Source organism: Elephantulus edwardii, unplaced genomic scaffold, assembly GCF_000299155.1.
Source record: "Elephantulus edwardii isolate Elephantulus edwardi_28Jun2011 unplaced genomic scaffold, EleEdw1.0 scaffold00080, whole genome shotgun sequence".
In the NCBI taxonomy this organism is placed as follows: domain Eukaryota; kingdom Metazoa; phylum Chordata; class Mammalia; order Macroscelidea; family Macroscelididae; genus Elephantulus; species Elephantulus edwardii.
This window is the reverse complement of record NW_006399830.1, coordinates 6,519,215-6,536,028: the sequence shown is the minus strand read 5'-3', so window position 1 is coordinate 6,536,028 and position 16,814 is coordinate 6,519,215. Positions and strand designations below refer to the sequence as shown.

General features: G+C 53.8%; 2 protein-coding genes across 4 annotated transcripts in view; one reads left to right on the top strand and one right to left on the bottom strand.

The window, feature by feature from the left end:
• The window catches only part of CRCP (CGRP receptor component), a 44,576-nt gene extending 44,502 nt beyond the window's left edge, over positions 1–74 (bottom strand). Inside the window, exon 1 of the mRNA XM_006889776.1 lies at positions 33–74. Coding sequence (XP_006889838.1) covers positions 33–74 — 42 coding nt within the window. The remainder of the gene's footprint in view (positions 1–32) is intronic.
• LOC102850590 (argininosuccinate lyase-like) lies at positions 15–9,628 on the top strand. 3 transcript variants are annotated; one of them, XM_006889651.1, is made up of 16 exons: positions 15–84; positions 4,133–4,327; positions 4,654–4,737; positions 4,887–4,943; positions 5,032–5,129; positions 6,954–7,031; positions 7,106–7,183; positions 7,675–7,727; positions 7,993–8,055; positions 8,180–8,294; positions 8,455–8,539; positions 8,627–8,686; positions 8,865–8,948; positions 9,028–9,108; positions 9,233–9,339; positions 9,440–9,609. In XM_006889651.1, the coding sequence occupies exons 1-16, from the start codon at positions 73–75 to the stop codon at positions 9,582–9,584; spliced, it is 1,395 nt and encodes a 464-aa protein (XP_006889713.1). In that variant the 5' UTR covers positions 15–72; the 3' UTR covers positions 9,585–9,609. The 3 variants fall into 3 exon arrangements, with proteins under 3 accessions (XP_006889713.1, XP_006889715.1, XP_006889714.1); XM_006889653.1 differs by lacking the exon at positions 7,106–7,183 and having other exon boundaries at positions 9,440–9,628; XM_006889652.1 differs by lacking the exon at positions 8,627–8,686 and having other exon boundaries at positions 9,440–9,628.
• The last annotated feature ends 7,186 nt before the right edge of the window (positions 9,629–16,814 follow it).

Here is a 16,814-nt window from a genome sequence, read left to right as displayed (position 1 = left end):
GCAGCTGCTCACTCCTGTCTTGTCTTCCACACCCAGAGGCGCGAGGCTCCGGACGACGAAGACCCGCCCAACATGGCATCGGAGGTGAGCGAGGCCACTGAGACCCCGAGCCATGAGTCGCCAAGCGCAGGGAGGGGCGTCCCGAGGCCAGCCCAGCAGGGACCTGCGCACTTGGCCTCCGGGCCACACCTGCTGCAGCCGGGGAAGGACCCTTACGGGGACTCACGGGTGTCCAGATCGCTGCCTGCCCCCAGCGCGCACAGGTGGCTGTGCGTGTCGCCAACCCATCACACTCGATCCTGCGTGGAGGCGACCCCCTCCCCATGCTCTAGCACCAACCTGACAGTTCTGTCTGCTCTGGCCCCACCCACCAGCCTTCATCCCCTTGGCTATCCCCACCTTCAGCCCTCAAGCTGCCCTGGTCACGCATCTGGAAAGGGCCGCCCCCCCCCCCCCCAGGCCCCTGGTTACCTCCTTTCTCACCAGCTAGTCCTCCCTTCTAAACTCCAGGGTTGTCTTTGGGGTTTCTTTCTTCCAGCCTCGTTTGTTCTCACTGGCAAATGGAATAGTGATGGCTGGCTGCTTTCCTCTAAGAGGGGAGGGCTGGGGGCTACAGCTCTGAGCTCGTCAGATTAAAGGGGCCCTTTGCTAGAGGTTGGTGGAGGGACCTTCAGGACAGGGGGCCAGAGGGCAGAATTCCAAGCACTTGTCTCTCTGGGCCTCAGTTTGCTGGTCTGTATAAAGGGCTGAGAATGACCATCCTGTGAGCCCCCGGGGTCAGTGGGGTCAGTGTCATGTGGGGAGGAGGGAGGTCTGGACTTTGGAGTCAAACAGATTAATGAACGAACCAATGTCACTAGACCCCTTTGAAGCTCTATCTTCAAATCTGTCACACTGGGTGACAGTGTCCACCTTGCAGGAGGGCCCTGAGGCTTAGAAATGGTGCCTGTGAAATGGCCTGCAGCAAGGTGGAACCAATAGCACCGTGTTCAGGCAATAGAATCTTGGGCTGGTGCAAGCTGTTGACATGTTGGTCTGATCCTCAAAAGACTGTAAGTTTGAATCCATCCAGAGACACCTGGGAAGAAAGACCTGGCTGATGTACTTACTAAAAAACATCCTTGAAATATCCTGAGGCACACACAGGGTGTTTACGAGTCAGGATCGAACCTATGACAAAGTTGTTTTTAAAAATAATACTAACAGTAGTCCACCCACCCACCCACTGCCTTTGAGTCGACTCCCACTGAGCGTGACTCTGTAGGACAGAGTAGAACTCCCTTCTAGTGTTCCCAAGCCTTGATCTTTACGGGAGGACACTGCCCTATCTTTCTATGGTGGAGTGACTGTGACCTTTCAGTTAGCAGCTCAATGTTTAAAGCCTACAGCACCACCAGGGCTCCCCGCAAAATAACAGTGTAGATAGTATCCTGTATGCCCCAAGCTGGATGTTGCTTATTCATGGCAGCACAACACTGCCCCCCACTACCCTGTTTCTGCCCCAAGGGCCTGGGCCCTGATTTGGAACAGTGTCCTGTCCAGGAACACTTAGGCCTCCCCACCCATCATGGGGTCCTTTTAAACCCACCAGTGGTGGGGGTAAGCAGCTTGATCACTGAGCAGAGCAGGCTGCTTTGGGGAGTCCAGGGCCACAGGTGGCCCCAGCGTGCCTCAGGCAGGCCTGCGGTTGGCACTAATTGGTTTGGCGGCTGTCCCTGCTCGTTAGCAGTTGTTATTACTAATGGCCCAGGCAGGCTGTGCAGGAAGTTTACTACAGGAGGTCGGGTGCCAGAGCTCTGGCTAGAGGCCAGGCCAGCTCCCATCCCGAGCGGCTGGCCAGTGTCAGGACCACGTGGGGCTTCACTGGAGATGCAGAGCTGATGAAACAGCAGAGGGTCCAGGGGTCAGGAGAGGACCCAGTTCAGAGGCTGCCTCTGCAGGCCAAGTCTGGGGCTGCTGGGCAATGAGGGGGCACTGAGGAACAGGGCTGAGCCTCCCCTTGGTACACAGGAATCAGGAGTGGAGCAAAGACCACAGCTCCTTGTGGAGTGCTCCCTGAGCTCTTCCTAGCGTGGGCACCATGGTATGTGTGCACTTTGCATATATGACCTCGCCAAACGCTCATGAGAACCTCATCATGTCAGCCTTGTGAGCATTCCAGTCTCACAGGGAGGCCAGGCTGAGCTCAGAGAGGTTCTGGGTGGATGGACACTGTGGCCGCACCCGTAAGTGGGAGCCTGGCAGGCAGAGACCGTGGGGATGGGTGAACCGGGCAGTGCTCCATTCTCCTGTGCGTGGAGTCGCTATGAGTTGGGACTGACTCAGCAGCACCTACCAACAACGATGCCATCTGCAGTGGCAGGTGACTCACCACGGTCAGGGGCAGTGCAGGGGCTGCAGAGGTGGACACATGTCCCCAGGGGCCAGTCTACTCACCCCACAGAGAGATGCCAGGAGAATAACACCCTCCTCTCGACCCCAGCAGGATGTCCCGGTCCGTGTGCGCCTGGACTGATCCCCAGTGTTTGGCACCCCTGCGCCTGCCCCTGCATAGCACGAAGTAGATCAGGTTCACCCAGAGGCACCTCAGAAGAAAGGGCTGGTAATCTACATCTGCAAGACCACAGCCAAGGAAACCCTGCAGAGCATAGTTCCACTGTGCACACACGGGGTCAGCCTGAGGTGCTGTCACCTCCTAGGCAGCTGGCTTGGTTTGGGTTTGGCCCCTACCCCACAGCCTGACCTATGCCCTCTTTCAAAATCCAGGTGCCTTGGTCCTTGGCTCCGGGGGCAGGGGTCAGCTGGTGACCTCCTGGAAAGCCTGTGGGTAGGGAGCCTGGGGGTAGGCATGTGTTTAAGAGGGGTCCCTTGCACCAAAGGGTGGGCTCAGGGCCCCATCCAATATGTGAAGGAGAGAGACGGGAAGTGAGCACCTGGTGGGGCCCTCAGGTGCCTCCTGGGGCCCAGATCTGTCCCTGCAGCCAAAGTCCAGGATGCAGAGCCGAACCTGGTAGAACATGCGTGTGAACAGGTGGCCACAGACTGCTGGGCTCCCACTCTGCCGAGGGCAGGTGGCATGACTGCACTGTACCTTGGTGTCCTCCTCTATGTCGGGGACTGTCCAGCAGTCATAGGGCGCCCAGCAAGGAGAACAGTGCCTGGCCCACGGTGAGAATGCAGTATGCACTAAGCATTAGGACTTAACCACACGTCAAAGCCAGATTAGAATTCTACATTCCAGGGTTGCTTCCCATCTTAGACCCACCTCAAACCCACTGCCGTCCAATCAGCTCTGACTCACAGCGGCCCCGTAGGACAGCGGAAATGCCAGTTTCCGAGGATGTGAGTCCTTGCAAACGCACACCGCACACTGTCTCAACCTTCTCCTGCCGAGTGAGTGGTGGGTTTGAACCACCAGCCTTTTGATTAACTTAATTAACTCTGCACCACCATAGCTCTTCTTATCCAGGGCAGTGACAGGAAGTTCCAGAAGTTCTACCGTGGTCCTGGGAGTGCCTGGGACCCGACCACCATCTCTTGAAGGTGCGCTATGAGACAAGAAGGTCCCTAACCTCAGGATGATGCCACATTCCTCTCTTTGCTCCCAGAGGGCTTTGGACCAGTTCCTGACCCACTCTGGACCTGTTTCCTCATCTGTCTAATGGTTACAGCCCGCTAGCACATACCACATTAGTACAGAGTGACTGCTTTGAGTTTAACTTTTTATTATGATTTGAGTGAGGGATTGCAAAGCAAATTCCTTTTCCATTCAATCGTTCGTGCACATCTTGTTTTATGACATTAGTGACGATCCCTACACTGTGACATCACTCTTCCCACTTCTTCCCTGTGGTCCTTGTTTCCATTTATCCTTCTTTCTTCCTTGTTCTTGCTTTGTGAGCTTTAACCTCTGGGTAAAAGCTGCCTTTGATTTTTTTCCTTTGATCTTTTGATGATGATTGATTTTTCTGTTTGATGATTTTTTTTAAGGAATTCTAAGGATGGTTCCAAAGAGTGTTCTCCTCCGGAATGTTACTGATCACCTTAGAGAATGGCCTGTTTGGCTGAAAGTTGAGTGACAAGTGAGTTTTGCTCCAAGCTCACACAGTGATTCTCTTGTTTTTCTGGCCAGAGTGGAAAACTATGGGGAGGCCGGTTTGTGGGCTCCGTGGACCCCATCATGGAGAAGTTCAATGCATCCATCGCCTATGACCGGAACCTGTGGGAGGTGGACATTCAGGGCAGCAAGGCCTACAGCAAAGGCCTGCAGAAAGCAGGGTTCCTCACCACCGCGGAGATGGACCAGATCCTGCGCGGCCTGGACAAGGTACTGGCTGTGCCCATGGCCCTCCAGGGTCCGGCTTTGGGGCCCGAGGCACCCAGCAGGCTCCCAAGTGCCAAGTGCAGAGCCAGCCCATTTCGTCCCATACACATGGGGTGAATACTTGTCAAGAGGCATGGTGTCACCATGCACAGTGGGGCACTTGTCGCCCTCTAGTGACTCACTAGTGCTCACATGGCCATGGGCAGGTGTGGGACTGTGTCAGTCCTCTGCTGTGGACACAGCTCCCGTGGGGGACCAGCTGTGATCAGGGCAAAGGTCAGACAGGACAGAGTCTTCTTGCATCTGACCCCAACTGCTGCTGTTCACAGGTGGCCGAGGAATGGGCCCAAGGCACCTTCAAACTGCTCCCCAATGATGAAGACATCCACACAGCCAATGAGAGGCGGCTGAAGGTAAGACTGTTCACCTGGGCCACTCTGAGTGGAAGCCCCATCATTCTGGTCCCTTCCAGTAGAGGGAGGAAGGACCCCTGGAGGCAAGGCGAGAGGGCTTCTAGGAAGTCTTTCCTCACTGGGGTGACCCATGCCTCCTGCACCCCCAGGAGCTCATCGGTGAGACCGCAGGGAAGCTACACACTGGACGAAGCCGGAATGACCAGGTGCCACAAGCTGCCTCCCACTGTCGCCTCCACATGCCATCCCCTCTTGGGGGTCCTCCCTGAATGTGTTCCCTCCTCCCACACGCAGGTGGTCACAGACCTCAGGCTATGGATGCGGCAGACCTGCTCAGCCCTCTCGGCCCTGCTGCGGGAGCTCCTCAAGAGCATGGTGGACCGGGCCGAAGCGTGAGTCCCAGGCACCCTGGGTGGCAGAGAGGGGCACCTGGAACCACAAGTGGAGGCCTGAGCAGGGTGAGAGGGTCAGGTCCAGGCCTCACAGGCCCAGCACTCTAGGACTGAGAGAGGAGAGCAGCCAGGAGAGGGACAGCCTGCCCAGCCTCATGCAGCCAGCTACCCCCATGTCGGCCTGTCCACTCTCATGCCAGTCTTCCCACTCCCATGCCAACCTGCCCACCCCATGCCAGCCTAGCTGAAGGTTCATCCTCTGAGGACTCAGTACAGAAGTCAAGGCACTGGGCAAACACCCAGGAAGGAACAGGGCTGGCTGGGGCTGGGCAGAGTCCCTGGATGGTCCACCATCTCTGAGGGAGAAAGCCGAGGCGTTCTCCTCCTGTTACGATGCACAGCCTTGTTAACCCTCCGAATCAGTGCCGTGCAGTCCTGTAGGTTCATGCGGCATCAGAGTCAAGAGCAGCAGGTTTAAAGGGATGGCTGATTGAGTGAGCTGGACCTTTACGTAGGTGAGGTGTACATTATGGGAATGGTGAGGGTCAGTGGCAGAATTCTCACCTTCCACATAGGAATCCTGGCCCAGTTCTTGGCCAGTGCACCTCACACACAGTCTGTAGAAGCCTGTGCATTTACTACGATGCTGGGCAGATGTCAGAGACCCTTCCAGACTAAGACTAGGAAGAAAGACCTGGTGATCTACTTCTGAAAACCAGCCTAAGATAACATCCATCACAATAGTCCAGTCCATAATGGATCATGGGGATGGTATGAGACAGGACAATTCTGCTGTACGTAGGGTCACCATGAGTTAGGAGGCTGACTTGACAGCAGCTGACAACCACAAAGCCGTTACATTAAAGAAGAATAATAGAACCAGGGAGCTCTGGTGGCCTAGTGGCAGGAAGCTGCACTGTAATCCCAGAGGTACGTGGTTCAAATCTACCAGATGCTCTGCTGGAGAAGGAGGGGCAATCTCCTCCTGTACCAGTCAGATCCAATTTGACGGTACACACACAAAAGTAATAATTAAAAAAAAAAAAAAGAATAATAGAACCATCACCCCAGAATCTCTGCATCAACCTGACCCATTAAAGGACCCTAGCTGCTTCCAGAGCCCTCCACAAGGAGCCATAGTGGCCATGTGTAACCCGTGGGGCTGCTAATAGAAAGGTCAGTGGTTTGAATCTCCCACCCTTGGAAGCTCTGGTGGCCTCGTGGTGAGAAGCCGTGCTCCAGTCCCAACAGTATGCAGTCTGAATGCACCAGCTGCTGCAATCTCCTCCCGTGCATTTTACTGCCTCTGAAGAACCACTGGAGAGTCAGTTATGAGTGGGATCTGACTGGGTGTCACACAGCAGCAACCACAGCCACTGAAGACAGGCAGTCTCCTCTCCTAGAGAATGGAACCTCTGGAAACCCGACGGAGGTTGATGTATGTGGGTGGAAGTGACGCCATGGCAGGGGATTTCCTGAGTGGCTGGTGTGCCCACACACCTCATCTGCACGCACCCCCACTGCCAGGTGTCGTCCACAGTGCCTCTCCTCCCCTGCACCGACCACAGCTCCTCTGAAAAGGCCTCAGTACAGGGCATGTCCCACACTTGGTCCTTGGCCCCTGGAGATCCCACAGCTCTGGCTCCCTCTTCAGATCACACAGCTTCACTCCAGCTTCTCCCTCTAATGCATCTGTCGCCAAGATGTGGCTGCTTTGTACGTAGACAGATGCTGGGCAGCTGGCACTGCTGCTCCCTGGTGCACCCCAGGTCTGTGCGGTCCCGTGACTACCCAAGCCCACTGACCCGGCCTTCTCCCCCACAGGGAGCGGGACGTCCTCTTCCCAGGCTACACGCACCTGCAGAGGGCGCAGCCCATCCGCTGGAGCCACTGGATCCTCAGGTGAGCGGGAGGGGGCGGGGTGCGGCAAGGGCACCCCATGGGGACACTGCCCTGACGGCCTGCTGCTCCCACAGCCACGCGGTGGCGCTGACCCGGGACGCAGAGCGGCTGCTGGAGGTGCGGAAGCGGGTCAACGTGCTGCCCCTGGGGAGGTGAGCGTGGCCAGCACCGCGGCCTGGGGATTAGCCCGCAGTGGGAGAAGGGCAGGGTGGACGGGGGTCTTCACACAGGCTGCTCAGAGCCGCCACGCCTCCTGCACTGGGCAAGGGTTCTTGTGTCTCACGTGATGGGGCCAGGGAGGGGCCTGGGTCAGGCAGGGGCACCTGCAGGCAGCCTTGCTCCTGGGCATGTGTGTGTGCCCGCACACATGTGCACACGTGTCAGAGCCTGTCTCTTGGGCACCCAGGCCCCCTGACCACCTGGACCATCCCAGGACCCTGACAACCTCCAATATCCTGACCACCCTAGAATCCAAGATCTCCCCAGCTCCCCCAAACACCCTGGTCCCCCTACCCTGATGCCCCAACGCCTCAGTTCTGTGCCACCCAACCCCTGACCACTCAGATACCCCAGCCCCATGGCCAGTCACTCTGACACCTGGTGCCTCTGACCCCCTGCTCACCTGGTCCTTCTGTCCCTGCAGCGGGGCCATTGCAGGCAACCCTCTGGGTGTGGACCGGGAGCTGCTCCGAGCAGGTGAGGCGCCCTGTCACACTGCACTGGCCCATGGACACCAGAGAGGGCCAGATACAACTCCTTAGGGGAGAGACAGCATGCCCCACCAGGGCGCAGGGCAAGAAGGCCTGGCCCAGGGCAGGGCTCCTACCTAGGACCTATGTGGGACCCCCCCCCATTCTTGCCAGGGTGGGGTAGCCAGGCTGCAGGGACAGGGGCTGGAAGTGGTCCTCGCCCTCCAGCTCAGCCCAGCTGATCCTTCTGCCAACAACCCCTTAACCCCCAGAACTGAACTTCGGGGCCATCACTCTCAACAGCATGGACGCCACCAGTGAACGGGACTTTGTCGGTAAGTCCTGGGGGCCAGTCCCTGTGGGCGCCTTCTGCGTATTCCCCTAGGGCATCCCCACACTGGCTGGGGGGCAGGAGGGCCAGGTGATAGAGCATCCCTGATGTCTGTCCCCTCTGCCCAGCGGAGTTCCTGTTCTGGGCGTCGCTGTGCATGACCCACCTGAGCCGGATGGCCGAGGACCTCATCCTTTACAGCACCAAGGAGTTCAGCTTCGTGCAGCTCTCGGACGCCTACAGGTGAGGCGCCTGCGGCACTCCCACCCCCTCCCACATGCCTCCCTCCTCTGCTGAGGAGGCCCCTGTGGACCCCTGTTCTCGCCTGCCTCCTCCACCCCACCTGAGTGGGCCAGGCTGGGAGGGAGGTCTTCTGGACCTGCCCCAACATCTCTGTCCCCAGCACCGGAAGCAGCCTGATGCCCCAGAAGAAGAACCCTGACAGCCTGGAGCTCATCCGGAGCAAGGCGGGGCGCGTTTTCGGGCGGGTGAGTGGGGACAGGGCACCCGCATGGGCCGATCGGGGGTTAGTGGTCTTCCGTGGGCTCCAGGGCTCACTCTACATGTTTCCTCAGTGTGCTGGCCTCCTGATGACCCTCAAGGGACTTCCAAGCACCTACAACAAGGACTTACAGGTGCGAGGTCCTGATGTCCATCCTGGGTGCCTGCCCTGTGGCTGCCCTGAGGGCTCACCTCTCCCTTGGTGAGGGGCAAAGGGGTGCTCAGTGTCCCCAGGGGGCAGTGGGGTTGGGGACATGGGGACCACAAATGCCAGGGGCTACTGAGCCCTCCCTCCCGCCATGTGCCTCCCAGGAAGACAAGGAAGCCGTGTTTGAAGTGGCAGACACCATGAGTGCTGTCCTCCAGGTGACCACCGGCGTCATCTCCACACTGCAGGCAAGACTGGCCCTGGGCTGGGGGCTGGCATCCCCAGGCACGGGGTCCCCGGGGCTCACGGCTGTGCTGCCCACTCCAGATTCACCGTGAGAACATGGCTCAGGCACTCAGCCCTGACATGCTGGCCACTGACCTCGCCTACTACCTGGTCCACAAAGGAGTGAGTGAGGGGCAGGCCCTGGGGGGAGGAGTGTCCTCTGACTCCCAGAAAGTGGACAGGTCTCTGGGCAGCACCGGGAGCTCAGGACCCCTGGTCAGTCTCACTGCCCTCACCCTGTGTCCAGATGCCGTTCCGCCAGGCCCATGAAGCCTCTGGCAAAGCTGTGTTCATGGCTGAAACCAAGGGCGTCCCCCTCAACCAGCTGTCGCTGAAGGACCTTGAAACCATCAGGTGCGCCCCGCCCTGTCCCTCTGCTGCCCCCTGGGAGGCTGTGCCTGGGCACCTGGCGGCCTGGAGCCTGTGCCCGGGCCCACCTCCTCTTTGCCCGCAGCCCCCTGTTTTCCAGTGACGTGAGCCGGGTGTGGGACTACGGGAACAGCGTGGAACAGTACAGAGCCCTGGGTGGCACCGCGCGCTCCAGCGTCGACTGGCAGATCAGCCAGGTGCGGGCGCTGCTGCGGGCACAGCAGACATAGCCCTCACCTGTCCGCAAATAAACTGAGAGGGGAGCCACTCGTGTCCTGCCCACTTGATGCCCCGTGGTGCGTTCCCAGGGTCGTGTCCTGCCCGCTTGATGCCCCGTGGTGCGTTCCCAGGGTCTGGGGGGCAGATCGTGGGGGCCTCTGGGAAATGGAGGCATTGGCCTAGGAGTAAAGGTCAGGGATTGGAGAGGCTGGAGAAGGCATTACAACTCTTGGTCAGTCACACGATCACTATGCGTGTCACCTAGCCCCTCAGAGCCGCAGTGGAACTGATGAGCACACGTCAGCCAGTGTCCCCTTCTCGCCGGTGTCCCCCGAACCCCTGCTCAGACTCCTCTTGCTTAATGCCCTCCCCTGGACCATTTAGACACCAGGTCCCCCGGGCCAGGGCAGAGGGTGACCTATGGCGAGAGTCTGGGAAGTGGTGAGTTTAGTGACAGCCCACCATCCAGCTGTGTGGAGGCCGACCTTACATTACTGCCACCGAGTCGATTCTGTCCCTCTAGGACAGAGCAGAACTTCCCCGTAAGGTTTCCGAGGCTGTAACCTCGCTGGAGCCGACTAACACATCACTGTACCATGGAGCAGCTGCTGGTTTCGAACCACTGACCCGTCAGTTAGCAGTGCAGCCCTAACCCCCTGTTACCAACAGGGCTCCTTAACCAGCTGCGCCTCACGGCAACGTCATCACAGTCACTTCATCTACTGCTGGTGCCGCTTTCAAATTCTTGAGAAGGTTTTGAGCTTTTTCTTACACTAAAGGAGGAACTAGATGTACCTGCTCAGTTCACTTAGAAATCCCAGCAGAAGACACAGGAATGGGTCTCACTGATGAGAGAGAGAGAGAGAGAGAGAGAGAGAGAGAGAGAGAGAGAGAGTGTGTGTGTGTGTGTGTCCCCACTGCCACTGGCTGATTCCCTGTGAGAGAAAGAGACTTGAGATTTTCAAGAGACTGGCCTATGTGTGCGGTGCGGGGGCTGACAAGCCCACAGCCACAGGGCAGGCGGCAGGCTGGAGGCTACTCAGCTCTGTCCAGGGACAAGATACCCGACAGGCAAGGGAGGCACGGGCTTGTGTTTCTCTGCTCACCTGGAGTCAACCAACCTGCTCTTCTCTTGCCTGCTGATAAACGGACGGCTTCTGTCCCAAGATCCATAGGTCAGGGGTCGGAAGGAGTTCAGAGTGGAGAGGGACGGAGAAAGAGTCCTGCCAGGTACCTGTAGTGCGGAGGTGACCCCATTAAGGAAACTCCCTGTTCAACCGACTGATTTCATTACTGGTCACATTAACTCAACAACTGAGCTCAGTGCTGAGCAGGCAGAACTGACTCCCAGCTGACTCTTCAGTGGTTTTTGAACAGTGTTTAAATTGAACAGGAGAAGATTGGCTGTCTTTCTCCCTTGGAAGCACTGGTGGATTCCAACCATCACTTTTGGGTTAATAGCTCAACACCCTACAGATTAGACCAACAGAGCTCACTAGGTTCCCTATGGAAGCTTCTTATATTTAATACTGTAATGTAATTGAATACCAACTAGTTAGGATTGGGCCAGACCACTGGGCACCACAGTTACCACATAGAGGAACCACTGTAGAGGCAGCGAGGTCTGGGCTCTGTTCTGCACTTGGCAGCGTTGGTACCAGGGTAAGTGGCTGACCTCCACGTCCTCTCTCATCTGGCGAGGAGAGAGCCACAACGGAACCTAGCCTGGGGAAGTGTTTGAGAGTTCACGGGCGAGCGCCAGCACTGGTAGAGACACCAAGAAGTCTCCTACCCAAACCTCACCAAGGCTGCACTTGGCATTTGGTTGACAAGGGGACTAAACTCAAAGAAGAAAAGAGAACCCCACCCAAGTGGTTCTGAGAGCAAAGGGGTTTTTTTTAAGCTAAAGACATGGATCACTAATAGGACCTTCTGGAACAATCGTCCTCAAAGCGTGGTTCCAGTGTGCTCCCCCTTGTCCCTCTGCTGTCCCCTGGGAGGCCAAGTCTGAGCAACTGGAGGTGGGGCGCCTCAGCCCAGGCCTACTTCTTTGCCTGCAGCTCCCTGTTATCTGGTGACAGTGACGTGAGTGACTCTGGGACTCTCAGGCCCCCTACTATGTACTGACTCAGACGGGGTGAGGCCCAATTGGCTGTAGTCCCATCAGTCCTCCAGGTGCTGTGATGTGCTCTCAGGTGACAGAATTATTGGTCTCCTAACACCTTTCTACACGCAATATATCACATAAGCTGCTGCAGAAACCAGGAGTATTGGCATCATCTGGGTTCCACACTGACCTACCAGTTCAGACACATGGACCTACCAGTTCAGGGCATGTAATTTAACAAACTGTTGCCAGGTGTTGTCTGTGAATGTTACAGACAGAAGCACTGACCCAGGGGATACCTAAAGTCTAGTCTTGGGCATGGAGGACCTCATGTCCATTAAACAACAGAAAGGACTCAAAGAATCACTGTAATACCTCATCACAGGAAAACTGGAATGCTGTGAAGATGCCCACTGCTGGGAGGTCCACCTACTGCCTCCAGCCGTGGGACACACCTCCACCTCCATGTACACAGTCTTGTTGGAAAGAAAGCTCTTCCCTGAACATGAGCTTGGTCATGAGTGGTCTAACCTGACCAGGATGGATGACTCTCTCCCAGTTCTGGGAAGTCAAGGGTTTGTGTAATCTTTCTCCAGTTTCTTCTTGAACCTGTGGGAGCCACTCTTCAATATCTGTTCTTCTGTTCTGCTACAGATTGACTTAATCTTGTTCCTCTCTCTCTTGCTTTTAACCTCCCGACTTAATTACCCCAAAGCCCAGACTGACCTTATATTGGTTTCCTAGTGTGGCTATCACACATTACCACAAACGTGGCAGTTTAGAACAATAGAAAAGCATGTCTCTTAGCAGCATCAAGGTGCAGGCAGGGCCATGCTCCCTCTTGGCTCCGAAGGGACTTCTGTTCCCGTGGTCTTTCCAGTTTCTAGAGACCACCTATATAACTTTACCTGCATCCCCTTCCTCACTTTTCAAGACCTGCAGTTACTGTGTGACTTTTGAGTCAGAACTGACCCTCGGGCTGGTTTTCAGAGGCAGTTAATCACCTGGGAGGAGATTGGCAGCTTCAACTCCCATTCCAACCCTCTGCTTCCATCATCCTATCTTCTTTTTTTTTTTTAAATTTTTCACATTTCTTTAATGTCTTGCTTAATGAAAACATCTGGCTATTCCAATCTGCTTCCCTAGTTCTCTATTCTCTACTTCTCTATTGCCATATCATTCCAGAGGACACCCTGGTGAAAACTATAATGACAAGACAAATTAAAGTCTTTATATTACTGTGAAGATGGCATTGATCTCCAACCCTTCTAAAATTCTCAGTAATTCCAAGGCTCTCTATATCATGCTCTGAAAGTGGCTTACTTGAAATGTTTGTGAAGAATCCAAAATCAAAATCTAAAGTATGTACAGTTTACTTTCACATGACTTCTATTTCTTTCTTTTTTTTTTTCATCATATCTTCTGAATCTGGTCCTTCCACCTCTCTGTAAAAGGACCCTGTGCTGACCTTGAACTCAGCTGGAAAAGCCAGGTTAACTCTCCCCACCTGACACCCTTGCAGCATCCCTTCTGCCACAGGATATAGCTGATTCACGGCTCGGAGGACTATGACATGGATTCTCTGACAAACCATCTAGCTCTAAAAGATCTCTATCAGTCTCTCATGCGAAATGTGTCACCACACAATAAAATCCCCCAAAGTCTCAATCAATTACAACATCATAGCTCAAGTCTAAAATTCCTAACCCTTGTCAGCCCAGAAGTCCCAGGTGGATGAGACAGACTCTGGGGTCTCCATCTTCGGGCAAAATTTCTCTCAGTATGTACAGCTGTGAAACTCATATTCTTGTGGTGAAGATGAAATGAATTCACATGCCCATAAACTCATGAAACAGAATATTGGCTCCATGGGGAGCTCTGGTGGCCTAGTGGCAAGAAGCTGCACTGCACTCCCAGAGGAACACGGTTCGAATCCACCAGATGCTCTGCCGGAGAAGGAGGCGCAATATCCTCCTGTACCAGTCAGATCTGATTTGACGGTACACGCACACAAAATAAAAAAAAAAAAATTAAAAAAAAAAAAAAGAATATTGGCTCCCAAAATACAATGGTGGAACGGACAGAGTTTTAGTAATAGACACAGACGGTAAGAATTACAGACTCTAGTTTTTAAAAGGGGACATGCCAGGAGGCAAAAAAAAAAGAGTCCCTGGTTCCTAGCAATTTTGAAATCAAACCCAGAAATCTCTACTGAGCCTCAAAGGCTGTGGACGATCCTGTAGGCTCACAGCTCCACCCTCTGAGTCACTGCTTTGTTTTTCTGGAAGGGCAAGGGTATGTTTACAGCTGACTTTTATCAGCCTGTTGCAAGCTTGTAAAATTTTGAGAGGACGCTGATAGCCTTCTTTAATTTCCTCTTCCTTCTGGCCCAAGGTAGTGTTTTTGCTGATGTAACATCAGCATGAATCTCACGGGTTCCTCATGTATGGGGGGATTCACTCCACTAGAGAAGAGGCTTCTCCAGAGAGCTTTGCTGGTAATCCCATCTATTCTTGGTTTCTGCTGAGACATCTGAGGGAATCCATGAGTCATTGCCCAGCCTCTTCAAAGAGCCCTCACACAAGGAACTATTCTGAATGTGTGAACCTTTAGAGGCACTAGGAAAAGGCTGACCAATTATGCCGTTGAATTTCTCTCCAGAGCATGCTTTCCCCTCACTTTTCTAAGACAATGAATCTCTTCATTTTTGCATCTTTTGTAATGTAGGTAGGCTGAGAATTTCCCGTTGTCAAGTTCTCCTGAGTCTTTGTTGCTTAACAGCTCACACGATTTATCTCCATGCCTTTGTATTGTACCATAAGCAGTAAGAAAACAGGTTGTTCATTTAAAAGAAAGGGCATGGTGGAGATCTCTTATCTCCTCTTGCTTCACAAGGGGAGGAAGAACCAAGAACCAAGCGCAACAGCCCAAGGCTGCTTCCTGGGAGGCAGAAGTCAAGCATATCTCCTCTCGCCAACTTTCTTTTTTTTTATTAGTTTATTTATTTTTCATTTCAATGAACATCTACAGAGATTTTGGAATTCCATTCATTCATTGTTGCACCCTTCTCCGAAAAGCAAAAGAAAAACTCCTTCATTGGTACACAATTCCCCCTGCACATCCCCCAACACCACCCCCAACCCCAAATATAATCCACTCTGCAACCCTCATTCCGTACTCCTATAATAAACATAATGCCCTAAAATATAATACTCTTAAACTATTCTCTCCCCCATAGACTTCAATGCAGTAAACATAACTCATCCAGTTTTTCTCAGTCTTACCCCCAACCCGAAGTCTGTCTCATTCTATAACAGTTCACCAACTTTCTTAACTGATTATGAAACCAGCCATTCTCTCAGAGCAATCTCTACTTCTCTGCTGGGTTTTGGTAGCTGGTTGCAATGGCCACACAGAACGCACAGACAATACCTATGACTATGAAGCTTTTAGAGAAATAACAGGTCAGGATCGAGGGTCTCAGGAGACAGGTCTTTGGCTAGCACAACCTCTTCTCAGCCTTGCCTCCAGGTAGATGACCCGAAGCTGATGGCCTCCTGGTCATCAACTTCTCTCTCCTTGAGTCTCTGGAGCTGGCTTGGCTTCTGTCCTGCTTGGTAAGGGTTACAAAGCTCTTTAGCTCCACCCAGAGGCAGTCAGCTCTGCCATATCACCTGCCCAAAGGTACTCAGCTCTCTCGGCCTGTGGGTGGTCAGACAGCTGCCTGGTGACCAGAGATGTACCTCAGCCATCACGGAGCCCCCCTGCCTGAAGGCATTCCACTTTCTCACTCTATGGACCAGGAAACCCATTGAGATGTCTCCTGGCGCTGTTGCTGCTGGTTCTCTGTGGTAGCTGCTTGCCTGCTTGTACCATCTCTGATCATTTGATCACCTCTGATCCCTGTCTTCTCAGTCTAGGAGGTTCTTGGTGCAAGAACTGAGCTGCACTCTGCTCCTGGCTCTTCTTCCTTGGTAAGAGTTACAGCCCCGCTTCTTTTCTTGCTTCTTGCTTTCTAGTTCTTGTACGAGAAAAAGTGTGACTCGAGCAAGAGCCTGACTTCAGTAAAGCGGTGAAGTGTTCGCTGGAATAAGAGTGGGGACTAGGGTTCAAGTGGTGACTTGAATATTCCATGAACAGCGAAAACAACATAACACATATGTTTTGGAGAAAGTGCAGCCAGGGAGCCTCTTTGAGGCAAGGACAGCAAAGCTTCATCTCACACACTTTGAGCTGCTGTGTGGAGAGGCTGTGCTCCGGAAAGAGACATCATGCTTTGAAAAGTGGAGGACCAGCGAAAGAGAGAAAGACTCTCAATGAGATGGATTGGTGAAGAGTCTGTAGCAATGGGTTTAAATGTGTTGGGGATGATAAGGACGGCACATGAGTCCTGTACAACTCGATGGCGCCTGACAACAATCACGAGGAAGGCAGTGACTCAAGTTACAACCTGTTTCACTCACTAAATGGACTATTCATTCCCAAGTGGGACCATAACCATAAGCCCAGAGGCTAAGATTTACAACAAATCACAAAATGAAAGATAACTACATCAGAGTTAAAAATGAGGACAGTTACACCATTGTTGTTGTTGTTACGTGCCGTCAAGTCGCTTGTAACTTATAGGGACCCTATGTACAACAGCCCTGAAATCTGCTCTGTCTTGTGCCGACTTTACTGTCTCTGACACACCTACCCTCGTTACCCCAGTCACTGTATCAATCCGTCTCATCGATGGTCTCCCTCTCTATCTCCATCCCTCCACCCTTCCAAGCATGATGTTAATCTTCAAGGACCATTCCCTCCTTGCAACATGTCCAAAGTATTACACCATTATATAACTGAAAACCCACCGAAAATCATGGCCCAACCCAGCTGACACACAACCTTCTCCATTATTTGCCTTAAAAACATGCTGTCAGAGTGGATTATATTTGGGGGTAAGGGGGTGGGATTTGGGGATGTGCGGGGGGGATTGTGTACCAATGAGGGAGTTTTTCTTTTGCTTTTCAAGGAGAGGAGCAAACGGGGGGAAGGGGGAGGGGTTTGTGAGGGGAGAAGGGTGCAACAATGAATGAATGGAATCCCAAAATCTCTGTAGATGTTCATTGAAATGAAAAATAAACAACCTAAA

Coding starts and splice junctions, on each gene's coding strand:
- LOC102850590 (XM_006889651.1), top strand. Junction 8,540..8,626: donor CGGGGCGCGTTTTCGGGCGG/GTGAGTGGGGAC, acceptor ATGTTTCCTCAG/TGTGCTGGCCTCCTGATGAC. Junction 8,687..8,864: donor CCTACAACAAGGACTTACAG/GTGCGAGGTCCT, acceptor TGTGCCTCCCAG/GAAGACAAGGAAGCCGTGTT.